Raw genomic sequence first — 19795 nt, 5'->3', positions numbered from 1 at the left:
GATATCAACTCAGAATCATGGTCTGAACCATCCCCCTCAGTATTCGTTACGGTGTCACTAACACCCATACCTACTTATATGGCTACCGTATGTACTTGTACGGGGTGTAAGTGTCATCGTAACGAATACTGAGAGGGATGATTCATCTGATTATTATGAGTTAATATCAAGTGGAATTTTCCATCGCAAAAGTATAGAATTGAAAATAATTTAAACAAAAAACTAAAAAAAAAATCATGAATTTTGCGACGGAAAATTCCACTTGATTTTAACTCAGAATCATGGTCTGAATCAACCCCCTCAGTATTCGTTACGATGTCACTAACACCCAATATAATATGAGTCAAATATCAAGCATCAATTATGTTTATATATGCTTCTGCCATTACACTGTATTTTGGAATAATTATGTACCCGAGTAATGAGAAAATAGGTAATTATCACGTTAAAGCTACAACGCCATCCATATTGTTTTTCTGAACATAGCCTGGAAAGTCTCTCATTCGTAACGACTAATAAAAACAGTCGTTAGTCAGTTTTCAGGCACTGAATTCTTCAAATTCATATCTCTCTCTCTTGGGTCGGTCCCTCATATCTGAGGATCGTGGTCAGCATCAGGGTTGCGAGGACCCTTCATGCTGACTCTCTTGGGAAAATAGAAGCAGTGGTTTCCCGTTGCCTTCTGCCCCAGACATTTCTGAAGTTATTTAAACTCCAAGGCCGCTGTTGCCTCAAATTCATATAACATACATAATATAAACAGCCTATATACGTCGCACTGCTGAGCACAGGCCCCCTCTCAATCAACCAAAAGGAATATAAAGCTTAATCTCGGTCGGGGTAAGCAGAGACTATGGAATTTCTCCTTCTATACCTCCTCATCATCATCTCCCTAGCATTATCCCGTTTCTTACAGGGTCCGCTTACCTAATCTGAACATTTGACAGGTCCGGTATTTTACAGAAGCGTCCTCCAAAGTTAGTTAATAAAAATGCGAAACTTTATGAAACGTCGCGCGTCTATCGTTCTACAATTTCCAGTTCGCTGAAAACTGCAAGCTTGCATAAAACACAATTGCGACGTCAGCCTCGTTCCAGAGTCGACCTATTTCCTGACCGCTACCATAGATTGAGGAATAATACGTAGAACGGAGCTCGGTGGCGCAGCGGTAAAGGCGCTCGGTCTGCGATTGTTGAAGTTAAGCGACTTTCGCAAAGGCCGGTCATAGGATGGGTGACCATAAAAAAAAAAGTTTTCATCTCGAGCTCCTCCGTGCTTCGGAAGGCACATTAAGCCGTTGGTCCCGGCTGTATTAACAGTCGTTAATAACCACCAATCCGCACTGGGCCCGCGTGATGGTTTAAGGCCCGATCTCCCTATCCATCCATAGGGAAGGCCCGTGCCCCAGCAGTGGGGACGTTAATGGGCTGATGATGACGATTACGTAGAACGGCAACTTTCCGCTGCCCACCAGCGGCTGAGCTAGGTTTACTCACCCCCACCCCCAATCGGTCTTTAGTCTTCAATCGTATGGGCGTCAGGCGTCACACACACAGATGTATAGTGTCTGTGTAAAACGAGGTGTTTTGTATAAAGTGTCCGGGGTGTGCCGATACCATTTCGCCCATTCAAATTCAAATTCAAAAATGTCTTTATTCAGTAGGTAACATAGTTACACTTTGAATCGTCAATTTTTACATACCGAACGTCTCATCCGCCTAAAACTACTGCAGCTTCTCACAACCTGCATAGCCGGGGAAAAGAAGCTGCAAGAAAAACCTTGGCACAGGGCCCTAGACGTTCTTTAAAAAAAAAACATGAAATATTGTTATACAATTAGGATCCCCTAACCCGATCCCCCAGGGGATCCCCGTGAACTCATCAGAATCCCTTAAACAAAAATAAGTAAAAAAAAGATACTATCACAATTAAAACACATAATAACGGTTCTGGGTGAGAGCCTTCAGCGCTCCCCATTTGTCCGGCCAAGTAGTTAATGCCATCTGCGGCAAATCTACAATAAGTCACGTCAAAAAAACATAATAACGGGTTCTTACCGCGTTTAAAGTACTAGATACACATAGACACAGTAGGTACTATCACACTGAGTCCGATATTATATTATATTTAAGTACTTGCCGCGCCGCTAAATGACGTCATAGCTCTCCACAGTCGTTGGGAAACCTAAAGAGAGTTTTGCCCCCGATAACATAAATGACAGTAAACTAAAGGCAAGACCCTTGACGTCACATCTCCCGTTGAAGACAGTGAATCTAAAGACTTCTTTTCACGTGTAGGTTGCCTATCTACCATAATACCACTGGCAGCAGAAAATAGTATCTACATAGTAAAGTCTCTTTTGTAACGTCTCCTTTTATTTGGTGCAATAAACTATATTTGATTATGAAGACAACATACAGCCTCCGTAGTCTAGTGGTTAGAGCGTTAGGCTCACAATCTGTAGGTCTGGTTTCGATTCCCGGTGGGGACATCGTTGAAATCACTTTGTAAGACTGTCCTTCGTTTGGTAAGAACATTGCAGGTTTGAATCACCTGATAGTCTGAAAAAGTAAGATGATTCCGTGCTTCGGAAGGCAGCCGTAAAAATACATGTACAATAAAACGAAAATAAAAATAGCTTAAAATCAACGACCGTTCTTAGAGCGCAAATTGAAGAGAAAAAAGACAAAAGACAATCAAGCCATATAAAATAGAAGAATAAAACATAGACACTCTTATAAACGAAGGAGATTGTATATAATTTATAAAAAGAATAAAATCCATATAAAAATGTTCGTGAGACGTTTAAAAAATATAACAGCATTCAGTAGGAGGCTACATAAAACACAATTCCCGTGCGAGATGCCCCAGTTCCCGGGCGGCACATTTCCGCGCCGTTACATTCAGCACTTGTCGCCGTCGAATGACGCTGCGGTTCCGACAACTCGTGTAGTCTATGCCTATTTTTTGTGGCTAAATTGCTGAGAGACTTTTCTTTTTAGATAGCGTTGTACAGAATTATCGTGATAATTACCTATTTTCTCATTACTCGGGTACATAATTATTCCAAAATACGATGTACTGGCCGAAGTATACTTGGGCGTTTCTCTGTAAACTGGGCAACTCATTCTAATGAAACTGTCTAAGGTATTTTTTTGCTCATAATATTTGCTTTTTAAGTTTAAAAATATTTGTTGCTTAATATTTGGATCACATTATGTACAAAATTATATTACTACCTAGATTGCTTCTCTTTATTTTGATCAGAGTACTAATGGGTGGAAGATGTAATTGTGCTTGGATGTAATAAAAAGGGTCATCATTTATACCCAAAAAAAAAGATTCATATATGTCTGTGTTATCCATGAAATTAGAAGGTTAAACGAAGCAACTCTGTACAGCGCCATCTGTATTGTTTTTTAAGGAACGTAGTCTGGAAAGTCGTAGTCGTAGTCGTAGTCGTCGTAGTCGAAGTGGATTGCTGGAAGAAAATTCTTCCTATTTAGGTAACATGATAGGAAGAATTGTGTCCTGTACTATTATTATAAGTTCAAGAAAAATTATGAAAACATTTAAAACTAACGTAAAACATTTATTTTTTCTATTTAACATATTTATGAATTGTAAACAAGAAAAACGTAATAATAAGTCAGACATTTTATCACGTTTTTCTATGACGTCACAGTGTGCTTTTTCAAACAAATTCCATAGTAATTTCGTGTTTTGATGTTTAGTAAAAAATAACTGATTTGACTAGTTGGAAACTAGCCTATGAACTGTAAACCTAATTGTCCAAAAAGTTAATGCGACAAGGTTGTAAGCTGAGTACAGCTTATAAGTGTATGTATGTATGTATTACAACTTTGTTCCCTTTCCACCAGCACAAAGGTTTTCTCTCACTCGACATTTGCCGCGATTGTGGCGTCGCTTCCGCCGGAGCTATTGAGTATTAATTTATTAAACAAAAACTTTCAAGCCCCTCCATATTATTTTCCCGCCAAGCACGTCCATAATCCCTAATAGGGTGACCAAAACTACAAGTAATTAGTAGACAATAAACAGTCACTTTGATACAAAGTTCTAAGATTGATGATAATAGGGTAACCATAATAGGGTATTTGACTGGGTCAAAGATAAATAAAATGCTAATCTAAAAATAGAGCCAGTCTAAGATAATCAATAATTAAACTAATTTTACTTTTCGAATTATTTTTGAATTTTATTTATGATTTAAATGACAATGAGTATGGTTGACCTCTTTTATTGATGATGTCACAGGACAGCATTTCCAGAATAATTCAAAGAAAACTTTTGTTTTGAAATTTCATAAAAAGTATCTCATTGACTAGGTTGTCTAGTCTATGGTGACAGGCAAGCCCATTGTGGTGTATATGTTTAAATATATATTTAATATATGTATATATAATAATATGTATATTTAATATGTGTATATGTATATATTTGTATTTTTAATATGTTTTATGTGCAATAAAGAGTTTATGTAATGTATTGTATTTCTCCCATAGGCTCTTAAGGCGAAGTCCTTTTAAAATCCAAAACCAATGTTTATTTATTGTTTCTGTAAATCTGGGCCGCAGAAAGACATTTTAAAAAACAATTAATAAAGCAAAAATACAACATCAATTATTAAAATTGGCATGAATCAGAACTTTGAACCACCACCGTGGATACTGATTCATTGAGTAATCACAATATAGACTCTAATGAGAACATCCTTGAGTTTAATTAATATACTTACACACGCAGAAGCACACCATATGATCTTCTAATGGACCTGGTACTATGAACACAATGAACTTGGTATTATAGAAGAATAACTGCACATAAAATGCACCACACACATTCAGTTTAACATTACTGCCAACCTAAAAAAAACCACTAATATTTTTCCAAATAGTTTATATATGTAATGATTTTAGTGATTGAGTGCCTTTAAGGTGATTCGTTTTCCATACAAAAGTTGATGCAGTGCTACAGGAAAACGGATAGAGGAATATTGTTATAAAACCGATAAATAGTAATATTTTGGTGTATTATTTTCGCAAACTAACAAAAATTTAGGGTCCGAATACGAGAGGTACCATATTTCAGACCCTCAATTTTGATCAATTCTACATTTGTAGTGGTGCAGATTACAGTGTATTTGCTGAGCGTGTAGAGGTGTCAATGTTAGTTTGTGTGCGTGATAGTTTTTTTTTATCTAAAGGCTTTGACTACTTGACAAGTGTAATAGAATGTCAGTGACAATTTATAAAGAGATTTTGTATGAAGAGAATAAATATAAATAAAAAACTAAAAATACTACAATCTGAGAAAAGGAATATTGGAAAAATATTTTTGTTTTAACGCATATTATTTAAACATTTTTAAATAATGGGTAAGTACCGTGTTTTAAAAGAGGACATATATTATAATAAAAAATCAATACATAAAATGAAATGGCTGTATGGGCATAGTTCCCTTTGCCTTACCCTTCGGGGAAAACCAAATCAAAAAAAAAGTTGTTGCATTTGCCGATCTAAATAGTAGTCATTTTTAATTAATTGTTTTTCCATCCAACATACAGATTTATTTATATTCTCTTTGCCGCGGACTTTTTGGTGGAAACGGGAACGGGAAGGTTGATTTCTTCGTTGAATAATCTAAATAATCAATATGAAGTGGTGTTTTGTGGTTAATGATCACATTAAGTTAGTCGGAAAACATTCCCGATAGTATTATTAAATCGGAATATTCAATAAACAAAGTGTACCTATCTATTTTCGCTTTGCGCCAACAAGCCGCTTACTTCGTTTGGGGTTCGGAATAGGATTCTGCTCCGAGGGTGGGGGCTTAGGTTTCATCATTTCATTAATCAGGTGTCCGATTATTTGACAAAAAACAAATAATAAATTTTCATTTGAAAAACAACATTTGTCAAAACTATATTTGATAAATGTATCATTTTACAAACTATTGTTTAATAAACTACTCATTACACAATATATTTACAAAAAAAATAATTATTACGCTAAAACATTAATTTACAAATTGATTATTTTTTAAACATGTTAGACGGCAAAATAACGTAAAGCAAAAATAACATTTGACAAAATGCATTGCTTGGTAAATATTTTATTAACCAAAATCTATGTTAATCAACAAAAATCTTTCTTAGTTTACAATAGTTTAACAAAAAACGTATGAAAAAAGATCATTTTAGAAGAAAGTAGTAAGCTATTAAGTACGTGTATATCATTACTTTGGGTTCATGCATGAAAGTCCAATAATAATAAAGAAGTTAAATAATTATAATAATCATTTATTTTCCAATGTTTGGTTAGGTTAGGTTAGAACTGCGACCACAACGCACGAGCCGAGCGAGCGAAGCGAGCGTGCCGCGGCAGCGGCCGGCGAGTGCCAGAACCGAATTCTACTTATTTCACTTAATTCACGTAGTATGTTGTTTTTTTGAAGATTTATTGAAGATCTGGCAATAAATTTATTTTATTCTTATTCTTATTCTTATTTAAGTTTCTATGGTATTAGTATTAATACAAAATTATTTCTGGCCTATAAACAATATGTTCAAGAGTTTAAATAGTTATTTTTAAAAACTAAGTAATAATTTATTTTCTAACTTTTTGTAATAACCAAAATCTATGTTAATCAACAAAAATCTTTCTCTGTTTACTATAGTTAAAAAAAACAATACGCGTCAGTCACACTTATTTTAAAAGACAGTGCAATAAACGAAATAGTGCGGCAATAAGTGGGTACTACAATAAAATTATTCTAAAATACCGCCTTTTGTACGGCTTCACATAGAAATAGTTATTTTAAAAAAATAATAATTAATCTTGTAACTTTTTGTATAATCACCAATTTGGCAAACGAATTATTTAGTCATGTGATTATTTTAAATATAATATTTTAACAGTTGAATTATTTTCTAAGTAAAACATTTGCGGAATCTGTATTATGTCATATGATTGTTTTTAAAGTAATATGTTTGCGAAATGAAAGTTTGTCAAATGATTAGTTTTCCAAACGTTGTTTGTAAAATGATTATTTGTTATACGTTTTTTGTAAAACATTAGTGAACCCATTAATCATCATCAAGAAAAAAAAAACAGAAGACATGGCTGTATGGGCATAGTTCCCTTTGCCTTGCCCTTTGGGAAAAAAAAAAGATAAATTTTGAAATTCTTATGTATAATAAACAAACAAATACGTCAGACGTGGCTGTATGGGCATAGTTCCCTTTGCTTTCCCTTCGGGGAAAACCAAAACAAAAAATAATAATAAACAAACATCACAGACATCATGACAGATCTAAAACTAACGAAAATTTTTTTTCTTTTTTCTATTTGACTTATTTATGAATTTTAATCAAGAAAACGTGATAATAAGTTCGACAGCAACCAGTTCAGGTCCCCGAAACAGCCCATTTCAGGCCGCGTATATATGGAAATACTACTTCAATACGTCCCAGCCTCGTCTTTTTTAACGTCCTCGTTAAAAAAGGACGTCCTAACTTGAACTAACTAACCTAACAATAAACACCACGCGTAAATATAGGTCCAGAAATGCGCTGCAAGTCGTCTGGACTGGGCGCGAAAACAACATAGAATTCGATTAGCTGCTAAATGTCCCGCATGCTATCACCAGTTGTCACTGACATACGTATGAAGTCCCGCGGATTTTATTGGAACTAAATGACAAGTCATAATAATTATTGCTTGCGGGACGTCCTGAAGCGCTATTACATCTTTCAAACGCGATGCGACAAAGTTTGAACCGACGCAATTTAGGAAAAATCTACCTTATTATTACTGTACTGTGATCGTTATTTGTAAAATCATACAATACATATACACAATTCTTTATACACAATATAATTATTATGACATATTGTGGACTTTTCGGTAGTCCTACAAAAAAGGAACAATTCAACCATACGTTGTTTTGTTATATCTCAATGGGCTCAGGCAGCGTTTTCGCCGAAAGCTCCAAGTCGGCTATATTTGTAACGATAATTATGTTTGACATTCATCATCATTTTTGAACCATTTTATACAAAAAAAAATACTTGTATAAATTATATACCCTAAAGCACGCCCATGAATCACTCTACTCATTGGTGAAAACCGTATGAAAATCCGTTCAGTAGTTTTTTAGTTAGCCGCATGTTCACTCATGCGATTAATGCCTGTTAGAATTTTACAAAATAAAAAATACGGAAATTACGGAAGGTACTTTAGTGCAAAGTACATTATTGTATAATTATAATATTATTGGTAAAAAAAAGTGATACTTTTTGAAAATTTCGTAATAAATAGACGGGTTCGCCAAATTCAATTGTAAAAAGAATACAAAAACTAAAAACAATTAAGACATGCACTTGGGTTTGAACCGTGAAACTTAAGAATGGCGGCGACTGCTTTACCAAATGCGCCATTTAGAAGTTAGAAGTAGACTTCAAATTATGCATCTCTTTTAATAGCTAACCTAGTTTGCATGTGTGTGTGACAGCTTCGTGTTTGTACACAAATTGAAATGACACCAACTTTTGATGCAATGTTTCAATATGATATCTGCAGTAAATACTTCAAAATTGTAGCTTAACTTAAAGATAATGTATGTAAGATTTCGCCACCTAACATTTCACTGGGTCAGAACTCAACACTAAATGAATAAATGGAAAAAAATACGAAAACTGCAGAAGTAACGCCATCTGCTGACGCACCGTTACCTAGCTGACTGAAACGCATCACCTTAATGTTGTTTACTTTTGTCACACTCTCATTATGTACCCATCAAATTATATTCTGCCAAACCAGAAAGTTGGCATTTGAAGAGAGCTTTCTGCCTAAATCATAAATGGATTAGATGTAATATCAGATTAGTTGTGAAATAGACTTAAATGTTTAGTTATTAATTGCTTTTCAAATATTAAATAACTATAAATAAGTGACTGTTTATGCTAGAATATTCTAGAGTTGATTAAAGATAAAAATGTAGGTAGGTTGGTACTTGTACTAAAAGTTATACAGTCTAAAAGCTTTCTTCCACATCAGCCAGTATCAAATTAAATTCACTGCACTCACTTAATCCTTATAAGGACATTTAAAAGCTACACAGAAACTTACAAAACAACAAATATCTAAGGTTTGCGGTTTACGATACCGCGCTCAAACACTCAAGACAGATTGTATCGACACTTCTAAGTAACAGAAATGGAACTTCGGCACGTAATTCGCAGCCTCAGCAATAAGTGATTATTACCAGTGTCACTTTACGGCTGAGACAGAGTAATTCAGTACGAGTGGCGGCTCCAAACCGGTCCGAAACCGACAAACTTTCAATGCCAATAAGGCTGCAATTTTAAACGATTTTACACACAATTACGTCGCATATTCAATATAAAGCACGCAGATAAATACTTCAGAATCTTATTGGGACTCTGTAAGAACTGGTTTAAAGAAAAAACATCGAAATACAATAACAAATACGATGACATTTACAAATTAAAAATTTAGAAATTAAACTTGTTTTCAGTGGCAATTTTAGAATAATATAAAAGAAAGTAACTTACCACTAGTTAAAGGCCAAAGAAAACTTCACTTTCACTGCCAGATAAGATATGAGCACTTTATATTTTTGTAAAACAATAACAAAATTAATTCTCCGAATTATTGACACCCTTTTGACATAGACAAGAATAATTTAGTTTTAATATTATAATCGTATAAATAAGCAAAGTCTTAATAAATTCTTAAAAAGTGTTAACTTAAATTATAACTCATTTCAATTATTATTTTTATGTTAAATATCTTTTTTTTTTATTTGTAATAGCGAATTAAATGAAATGAAATGTAAAAAAAGTCATTTGTTTATGGTACCCGTGTCTGAAAGTATTGCCATACGTTTGATCTTACCAAACCTATTTTCACAGCAAATACATAAATGATATTTTTGATCAATCTAGAAGACAGAATTTGGAAATATTTATTATGTTACAGCGGGCTTAGCACCGTAAGCACGCAACTCTTCTCGCCGCGACAGAGATCATCTATCTCTTTCTGTGCAGTCCTATGAGAGAGTGACGGGTGACGTGATATCGTTCCAAAAATACAATTTTTAGTACAATTTATTATAATACTTTAGAAGGGTTTTTTAAATTTCTGCAAAAAAATTACGTGTGTTCCATAAATTTTATGCCAGTCAATCGACAGGCATCCGCCGAAAATGCCGGGTAATCACCAGTCCCCTTCCTTTTCGGCGGATAAGAAAAAGACACGTAAAACCAAAAATAAAATTGAATGGTGTGTATTGGAATCAGCACTAATGTTATCCATATACTTCAAGTTTGGGGTAAAAGTAAATTGTAAAAAAGCTAGTAACACTGTTTCTTTTACGTCAGTCAATAGTCTGTCAGTCAAATCGAGTTATTTACGACGACAGTCAAGTTTACGTGTTGTGTACTTTAGCACAGTGATTTATGACGAATAAATATAATTTGTTTATTAAATTCCCCATTACATATATTTGAATGGCGTTATTGTAATAATCCCAATATTATAAGTGTATTTTGCATTTACACGTGCCGGTTACGTCGTAGTAATCTCGGATAGTGTGAAAGTATGAGTGAACCAAGACAATTTGAAGTAAACTCTGACCCTTGTTTATCTAATGCTGCCGTTACGGGTGGCATAGATACGCCCGCGTTTAGAAACCCTATTCCTTCAACCTCCACAGGCATGACCGGATTGGGGCCTCCCTCTTTGCCTCCCAGACCAGACCTTAGCATGCAAAGCTATGGGATGAATCAAGGATACTCATCCTATGGTATGGGAGGTATGGGATCATACGGCATGGGGGGAACGTATGGTATGGGAGGATATGGAGGTATGGGATATGGAATGGGAATGGGAGGGTATGGAATGGGCATGGGAGGGATGGGAATGGGATATGGAGGATACAATAGATTTGGAGGACCAATGTACGGAGGAGATATTGAAAGCAGGTGAGTAACACAAGTTGTTTTGTTGACAAAATCCTTGAATTAATATCAAAGTTCAAGGTTGTTATTTCCAGTCAATTGCTGCTGTTTCTCTTTACTTTATTTAACTTTGTATTATAACTAAAAGAAATACCTCTTAAATGCATATTACTAGCCTCAACATTAAAAATAAATATTCCTAAAATTAAACTTACACACATACATACATAAACTCATGCCCGTAATCCCTAATGGGGTGGGCAGAGCCACAAGTAATCAAAGACAACTTGCAGCCACTGTTGATACGAAGTCCAAAGATGGATATGATGAACCTTAAAATTAAACTTATCTGTTTAAAATTAGAATGATGATGTTTCTTTTTAAAGATTTATACAAATGGCAGAGGAGAGTTCGCGGCCAGCATTTGATTCCATCCAAAGTCTAGTAGGAGCAGTGGGCAGTGTTGCCATGATGCTCGAGAATACATTCTTTGCTCTCACCAGTTCTTTCAGAGCTATTCTTGGTAAGTTCTAAAATGTATAAACATTAACATGAAGGCCATATGCTTTTATTTATTCATACACCACAGGACATACAAAAGAAACATAATAAAGAATACCCTTATCTTTCACTATCTCTATCAAAGTTATTTGTTTCATTTCTTTATAAGATACATCATTCACATTTTCTTTCACTTTTTTTCAACAAAATCATTATAAAGTAAAAATCACTAAGAACACTATCAAGATAGACTGAATGAGTACTTGAAAGAAGGAGTTGACTCTGCTGGAAGTAACATCCTCAATGTCTAACCCAACTCATCTGCTTATAGTCTGAGACTGATCACAAGATACAATTGGGGACCTACGAAACTTCCTAGGTCAAAGATAAATTATGAAATTCTGATTACTAAATAAAAACGAAAGAAGGCGAATGTTGTGTCTTATAAGGAAGTAAAGGAATTGGCTTTTGATAGACAGGAATGGAGAATGCTACACAGAAAAGAGCTAAAATTAGTGATGTGAAATAAAAAGAAAAAATAAAATAAAAGTAAAGTTTTTTTGTTAAGTGATGATCAAATCATCATTAAACACTAAACTATGAGGCTGCCATAACCACCAAAAGTGGCTCAAGGCTCGATAAAAAAAAGAAATAAAAACAGATCTAAAGGTGACAAAAAAACATTTTCTTTTTCTATTTAACTTTAATAAAGAAAAATGTAATAATAAGTGCGACATTTTGTCATGTTTTTCTATGACGTCACAGGTTGCTTTTTCATACAAATTCCATAGTAAATTTCATGTTATGATGTTTAGTAAAAAGTAACTGATTTGACTAGTTGGAAACTACCCTATTACAAAATTAAAAAATAAGATATGTACAGTCATGAGCAATATAATGTACCCACTTTAGGACTCTGCCGCACTAACATATTTGACATTTAGTGAGACTTACAGTTCAATTTGTCAAAAAAGTTAACGTGACATGGTACCAAAGTGTACATAGTAATGCTCATGACCGTATACTCTAAAATCTAAATATAACTATATCATTTTATTAACAGGAGTAGCGGAGAACTTTGGTAGACTAAGGTCCCTTTTCGCGCAGTTCTGGTCGACCTTCGCAGTAGTTCGGAGTCTCAACTGGCTCGTCAGGAAACTTATGGTGTTACTTGGCATCAGGACCGAGAGTGAATTTAAGGTAAATGATTATTATTTACGTTATTGCAGTCTGTGTTTCCCGAACACTGTAGAAGACACGTTCTTGAAGTCTGACTAGTTCTTTTTTGGCATACGCATTAACTACTTGGCTGGACAAATGGGGAGAACAAGGCTAGTTGCAGTTAGTATGGCTAATAAAAAGAAAATAGTTCAATAACAGATATAACAGATCATTAATTTTAAACAAAATCTGTAGTTATTTTTTTTTTCTAATTCAAACCCCTTGCAATAGGTCGTGCGACCATAAGCAGGTGTTTTAGAATGTATTATGCAGTTAATGAAAAAATATTATTTTTCTATGAGGAAAACATTGTACAAACAATTTACAATAAAGCAAATGAGGAAAATGTACAAATTAACACCCGTAACACAGAACAGGAAGCTACTATAGCCTTAATGAGAGTTAACAATTTTCCCAGCTGTAGATTTGTTCTAAGCTAATCTAATCTTGGGCCTTGTTGTAGGAAGAACCCTGGTGTTAGGGTTATGATTGAGCCGCCAAAGGCCCCTGACGTGGAACGATTACGCACTTATCAGTAAATATTAACCGGAACCAACGGCTTAACCTGCCTTCCGAAGCACGCATCATCTTACTTTCGGACAATCGATCAGCCTGTAACGTCCTAACCAAACTAGGGATCACAACGTGATTTTTTGTAATATGCTCCCACAGGGATTCGAACCCGGTCGTTATTTGATTGGAGGTCGTTCGCTAGTACATAAACAAATACAGGGTGTTAGTGACACTGTGCCGAATACAGAGGGATGATTTAGACCGTGATTCTGAGTTCATATAAAGTGGAATTTTCCGTCGCAAAATTCACGATTTTTTTTATAACAACTCAGAAAAATGGTCTTAACCATTCCTAAAAGTTTTCGTTACGATGTCACTAACACCCTGTATAAAACGGGTTGAATGATGAAACAGGAGTCACTACCTAAATAATCATGCATACATAATTAAATATAGTTTCAATTTATGTATGTAGATGTAGTTAGTATGCTTTACAACTACTTTGTTTTATGCATGTTGGTATGCCTTGTTCACATGTGCCAATAACCTTTGCCTGTTTTAATAAGGGACTTTCCAATGGACGTTCGCCAAAAACACGACAGATGGCATTGTTAAGTTTTATCTTCGTTTAAACTTCTAATTTTATGGTAGCAGACATAATGTTTTATCTTTGTTTTTGGGTATAAATGATGACCCTTTTTATTACACCCCGGCACAATTACATCTTCCACCCATTTATTGTTCTGATCAAAATAAAGCAATATACGTAGCAACATCATTCTATACATAATGTGATCCAAATATCAAGGAACAATTAGTTTTAAAATATAATATATGCTTCCGCCATTACATTACATTTTTGCGTAATTATGTACCCCAGCAATGAGAAGATAGGTAAACAAGTATCACATAAAAGTGAATAACGCCATCTATCGTGTGTTTGGGGAACTTCGATTGGAAAGTCCCAGAACTCTTTTGAAAAAACTCTTTGTTGTAAAACTTGTACGATAAATTATATCTCAGTCTGAAATACATATAGGTATTTTTGTATTTGTTATCTTCATTGAGATAAAACTGTATACGTACTTATCTCAAAATTTTATCATATTGCAGAATAATATGTTATCTAATAACATAGTGGCTTGTTATTTAGATTATTTCCTCTGAATGTTTAGTGAGTAGGTAGGTACTTAATACCATGGTATAACAAAACTAGGTATGCTCAATCCTATGACAAGCCGCCATTGCTAGCCCTTGATGACGTAAGAGTTACCACAATAATACCATTAAATTGGTTCCCCAACATTCCAAGGACGTAAATTTTATTATTGAAAATTATACGAATTACTGACCAATGTATTTAATTACTATTACTTGTCATATGCTTGAGTAGCTCGGTGGCGCAGCGGTAAACGCGCTCGGTCTGCGATTGTTGAAGTTAAGCAACTTTCGCAAAGGCCGGTCATAGGATGGGTGACCACAAAAAAAAGTTTTCATCTCGAGCTCCTCCGTGCTTCGGAAGGCACGTTAAGCCGTTGGTCCCGGCTGCATTAGCAGTCGTTAATAACCATCAATCCGCACTGGGCCCGCGTGATGGTTTAAGGCCCAATCTCCCTATCCATCCATAGGGTAGGCCCGTGCCCCAGCAGTGGGGACGTTAATGGGCTGATGATGATGATGACTTGTCATATACCTATATAAAAATCATTTAAACTGTAAGTAAATCTTTTAAACCATTAAATTAGTTCTATGTTGCCATTCTATTTTTTTTTGGAACATAGCCTGTAAATTTATTCATTAAGAATTGTACTCATCACGACATAGGTTTTTATTATAGGTATTAATAAGTGCGATCTTTGATACGACAATGCACAAAACAGCTTGGAAGAGCTGCACAACAACAGCTGGGTACAATAGATCCACATTAACTAAACCACGCCAAAACATCCCTGTTCCAGGCGTGGGCCGAAGCGGTAGCGGCGACGCAGGCCGGCGCGGCTACTCCCGAGCAGCGCGCGAAGGGCTCCAGCTGGCCCATCCTGCTTTTCTTCGGAGTCATCGCCGCGGCCCCCTACATCGTACTCAAGATGCTCAGCGGGCTGACCAGCTGTATTCATGAGAAATGTGAGTTTCGTGGTATCTCGTACACAGGGGACACTTCATACAACACAGACACTACACTAAGGGTGGTATTAATAAACTAATCTCAGCTGAGACTCCGCCTCTGATGGCTCAGTAGTAACCCTGACACCAGGGTTGATGGGTTTGGTAATGCACCTCACAACCCACACTATAGAAGAAGAAGCTGTTACTGCCCTCAAGATCATGCTCAAGTCCCTGTTTTTATATAAGAACTGTTACATTAGTGTTAGATTTAAAGGGCAGTATCGAAGCTGAGATTAGTTTATTAATACCATCCATAGACGTTATCGTACAGGCGCATCTGTGTGTGTGACGTCTGACGCCATACGATTGAAGACTAAAGTAAGACCGAGGGGGAGTGAGGTAAACCTAGCTCAGCAGCGGAGAGTTGCCGTTGTACGTAATATCATTCCTTTCTATGCTGTATACCTACTATACAAAGAGACATATATCTTTTGTCTCATTCGCACTAGGTGATCTCTATCCTGCTCTGTCTTTTCCGAAGTAAAGTTTTTGTATTTTTTTTTTAACACTTCATAAATTACACATAACTTGGTTTACAAACATCGCTGAGCCTAAACAGGTTTGTCTCGATACCTTCTTTGTAATCATGTTACGTTTAACGAGATATCGCCCATCTATGTAGCTATAGATGGTCTATCCGTCAGTTTCTTACTAAATTCTACGACATTCTCGAGATGTACTATTTAGTTTGACTATTCTGTGACTTATTTATTTAGTAATCTAAAACGAAATGAAAAAAATACTTAGGGTTGACCACATCTGTCAGCATGCTATAGCGTCTATGCTTACGTTTATCGCATCATGGACTCTCTCGCTTTAGCAAATGACGTTCCTGAGTGACAGAGAAGGATAGAATCATAGGAAATTGCGATGAGGTGCTGTCAGATGTGGTGTAAATATTGACACTTATCTTTCATAGACACTCACTCATAACTAATTCTTTATTCCAGTGCATGATCCGACCACCTGGCAGAACCCTCTCCGCGCAGTCGCCCAGCACGACTTCCAAGCCTCATCTCCCCAGGAGATCAGCTTCACCACCTCGCAGGTCCTCACCGTGGCCCCTCAGCACCTGCAAGGCCAGCTCTGGAACTCCGGATGGCTGATGGCTTCAACGGACAGACAACATGCAGGACTAGTACCTGTCAACTACATCAAAGTCATCAAACCAGTGGACGGTGCAAACCCAACTGCCAACCAAACGGTTCCAAATGAAAAGAGTGAGAAGACGGAAGTGACAGGAGCAAGTATACCGGATTTGGATAAGTTCTACAAGCAAGAGCTGTAAGGGATTTTCTTTTTGTAGCTTAGATCGTCACACATTCTTCTTCTTCTTACGGTGTTTGTGTCACACGACTATATACCAAATGAGATGGTCGGAGATACATCCATCGCAAAATGACCTAAGTACCCACACCTCACCGAGCTTTCTATTAGACCAACATGATAGGTGGTTAGCCTTGTCGCCGTCAATAATGGTAACTAAAAAATATGTTTGTTAATAATTATCGAAAGCAAGCCAGTTTCAGAACAAGATAATAGATGGCATTATGTTTTTAATAGACTCGAAAAAACCTTGTAAGTTACAACTAAATCCAGTTAATTACGGTCGTAATCGAACGTAATATAACATAAACAGCCTATATACGTTCCACTGCTGGGCACAGGCCTTTCCTTAATCAACCGGAGGGGGTATGGAGCATACTCCACCAAGCTGTTCCGCTACGGGTTGGTGGAGAGAAATCGACATCAAACTTAAAACATAGAAATGCTTTTAGAAATAGACCTGTTAATCTGGTCAAAGGTGATTTTCCACAAAATTGAAAATGACCTCAAGAGCATCACAATTTTTTAAATAGCTTGAAAATGTATATCAATGCAAAGGTATGTTTATAGTGTGTGCACGGTAAATATTATGTTGTGTATAGGTAGCTAAAATATTTTTAATTCACAAAGGACATAAGGTTCGTATTTATAGTCCGTTCAAAAATGATCTTCATAAAAGGTAAACAAACCTGTTACTACAAAAAATGTTCGAATTTCACCTAAACTACGCAAAGTATTCTTCTAATAACATCCGTAGCACTCAATAGATGTATGATTTCTTAGCTCAATGTGAAATTAACGTAAAATAATTATTAAAAACACATTTTTTCATGTAAAAACAAAAATCAAACAAAACCTCACGCAAAAAAGTTGACATCATAAATTCTTGTTAATCTGTGGCTAGCTGTCAATTTGACGATTAGTGATGAGACATTTCATTCAGGTCAGGAAAACGAGTCAGTTCCGTGAATAACTTAAGTGAGTGTACTGTACTTAATAAGCCGAAATGCGCAGAAAAAAATACTTTCAAAGTGAGTTAGTGTAACCACAAAGAAACATACAATATATATTTTAATATTATCATACAAAATATTCAAACAACCCAAGAGAGTCAGTACACTTTGATAAAATAACTTGAGCTAAAATCAATTCAGCACTTCACTAGTTTGCAGTTTGACACAGATAAAAAATATCGGCAGCCATATTTGTTTACCTTTTATGAAGATCATTCTTGAACGGACTATAGGTCAGATATATAGTAACAGAGGGGTTAAAATGGCCACTTCGAAGCAATGCATCTAAAAAAGCAATATTGCAATTTGACATTTGCGCATATAAAAGTAAGTGCGCAATGCAAACAAATGTCAAATAGCAATATAGCTTTCTTGGATGAATTGCTTCGATGTGAACCGCCCTGGTCACAAAAAAAAAATGTAAACACTGGCCAGCGGGATTTATAAAGGGATCCGTTAGCTACTTATGAGTACTTATGATATAATATAGCATCACGCCTCTATCCCAGAAGGGGTACGCAGAGGCGTATAGTATTACACCCACTCCTCGTCATGTTTAGGTATCATGTGATTGGGGCGAGCCTATTGCCTTTAACCAGGCACAAATCCTGGAAATAAGCTCTAGAGCCCGCGCCAGGATTCGAACCCGTAACATTACGATGTAAGCCACGCGTTCTCAGAACAGGGCTATCATGGATTTATGTAAAAATATATGATTATTTGTGATTGTTGACGTCATTAACTTTAGCACATGCAATAGATAATTATTCATTATTGCAACCCTGCATAATAGGTTCATAGTCATACATATTATTTGATCATGGTATAACAAAACCAGGTATGCTCAATCCTATGACAAGCCGCCATTGCTAGCCCTTTGATGACGTTACAGTGTTACCATTGTGTTACCATAAAATTGGTATCTCCAACATTCCAAGGACGTAAATTTTATTATTAAAAATTAAGTGAATTACTGACTTAATGTAATTAATTACTATTACTTCTCACATATATAAAAATCGTTAAAACTGTAAGTAAGTAAATCTTTTAGTAAAAGTTCAAAATATTTTTTTTATGAAATGGTAACGCAGGGTGGGATGACGTCAGCTGGGCTAACCTTGAAATGTTAGCTGTCACTTGAGCATACCAGCAGGGTCTGCATGACATCCGCGCGGCGCGGCGCGTATTATATTGAACGCTTCGACCAATAGCCGTTTGACGTCCATCTACGTAGATAGCATTCGTATCGTTTATTGGTCCAAGCGCTCGATATAATTCGCGCCGCGCTCAGCGCGTTTGCCGTGCAGACCCGACTGGTTATCTTATACCACGGTATTTGATAATGGGGTCATATTAATTGTAATAATTTCTTTGTAAATTGAGATTAGCGTAGTTTTACAATTTTACTCTTTATGGACTGTCTCGCATTTTATTTTTGTAATAATTCAAAATTGTTTTATTTTTTTGCCGTAATGCAAAGGCTCTCTTGGTGCAATGGATGATATTCTATTGAGTAATTGTTATTTGTACATTTCTTGTATTTAGTGTAGTTTAGGACATAATAATCAATTATATGGGATGGACTGATTTGTTACCAATAAAGTATCTTGATAATTATCTGTATTTCCTTACCCACCCAATCTTGATCACCTAACCTTACTTTCTCTATTTGGCGACCAATATTCGTAATGCTTTCTGTGTAGTCAGAATTCTGGTCCGGTACAGAGCAGTGCCAAGATAAGGGACACAAGGCTTCGACCAATAGCCGTACGTCAGACGTTTATCCACGTAGACAAAGACCAAGTATTAGAATAGACAAAGTGTATTTAAAACGAAAGAAAAACATAGGTTTTGTTTTCGCACTAATATGAGCCGTCATAAGTTAAAAAGAGATAAATATATTATGGTCGTAACGTCTTTTGTACTCATGCCCAACACGTAGATATCACTCTGGTATTTGCTCTGCGAGTCTATTGGTCAAAGCTTCGACATAAATGACATAATTATTATGATACACTTATTGTGATATAAGTACTTACAAATTACTAGT

General features: G+C 35.8%; 2 protein-coding genes across 5 annotated transcripts in view; one reads left to right on the top strand and one right to left on the bottom strand.

Annotated features, from left to right (window-relative positions):
- The window catches only part of LOC126376465 (focal adhesion kinase 1), a 167437-nt gene extending 157729 nt beyond the window's left edge, over window positions 1-9708 (bottom strand). For 2 of the 3 annotated variants that reach the window (XM_050023844.1, XM_050023847.1), the window contains exon 1: window positions 9599-9708. Coding sequence is in view for 1 of the 3 variants with exons in the window: in XM_050023843.1 (XP_049879800.1) it covers window positions 4760-4778 (19 nt within the window). In the remaining 2 variants the exon portion in view is untranslated. Of the gene's footprint in view, window positions 1-4759; window positions 4875-9598 lie in introns of those variants that run through there. The other variant, XM_050023843.1, reaches the window with a different exon arrangement.
- Window positions 9709-10431: 723 nt separating this feature from the next.
- The window catches only part of LOC126376630 (probable peroxisomal membrane protein PEX13), a 325664-nt gene continuing 316300 nt past the window's right edge, over window positions 10432-19795 (top strand). The window contains exons 1-5 of one of the 2 annotated variants that reach the window (XR_007567727.1): window positions 10432-11029; window positions 11392-11528; window positions 12570-12706; window positions 15199-15364; window positions 16357-18583. Coding sequence is in view for 1 of the 2 variants with exons in the window: in XM_050024154.1 (XP_049880111.1) it covers window positions 10647-11029; window positions 11392-11528; window positions 12570-12706; window positions 15199-15364; window positions 16357-16694 (1161 nt within the window). In the remaining variant the exon portion in view is untranslated. Of the gene's footprint in view, window positions 11030-11391; window positions 11529-12569; window positions 12707-15198; window positions 15365-16356; window positions 19363-19795 lie in introns of those variants that run through there. The other variant, XM_050024154.1, reaches the window with a different exon arrangement.

Source organism: Pectinophora gossypiella, chromosome 21 (genome assembly GCF_024362695.1).
Source record: "Pectinophora gossypiella chromosome 21, ilPecGoss1.1, whole genome shotgun sequence".
NCBI lineage: Eukaryota > Metazoa > Arthropoda > Insecta > Lepidoptera > Gelechiidae > Pectinophora > Pectinophora gossypiella.
The sequence above is the reverse complement of the archived record's forward strand: the minus strand, read 5'-3'. Positions and strand labels throughout refer to the sequence as shown.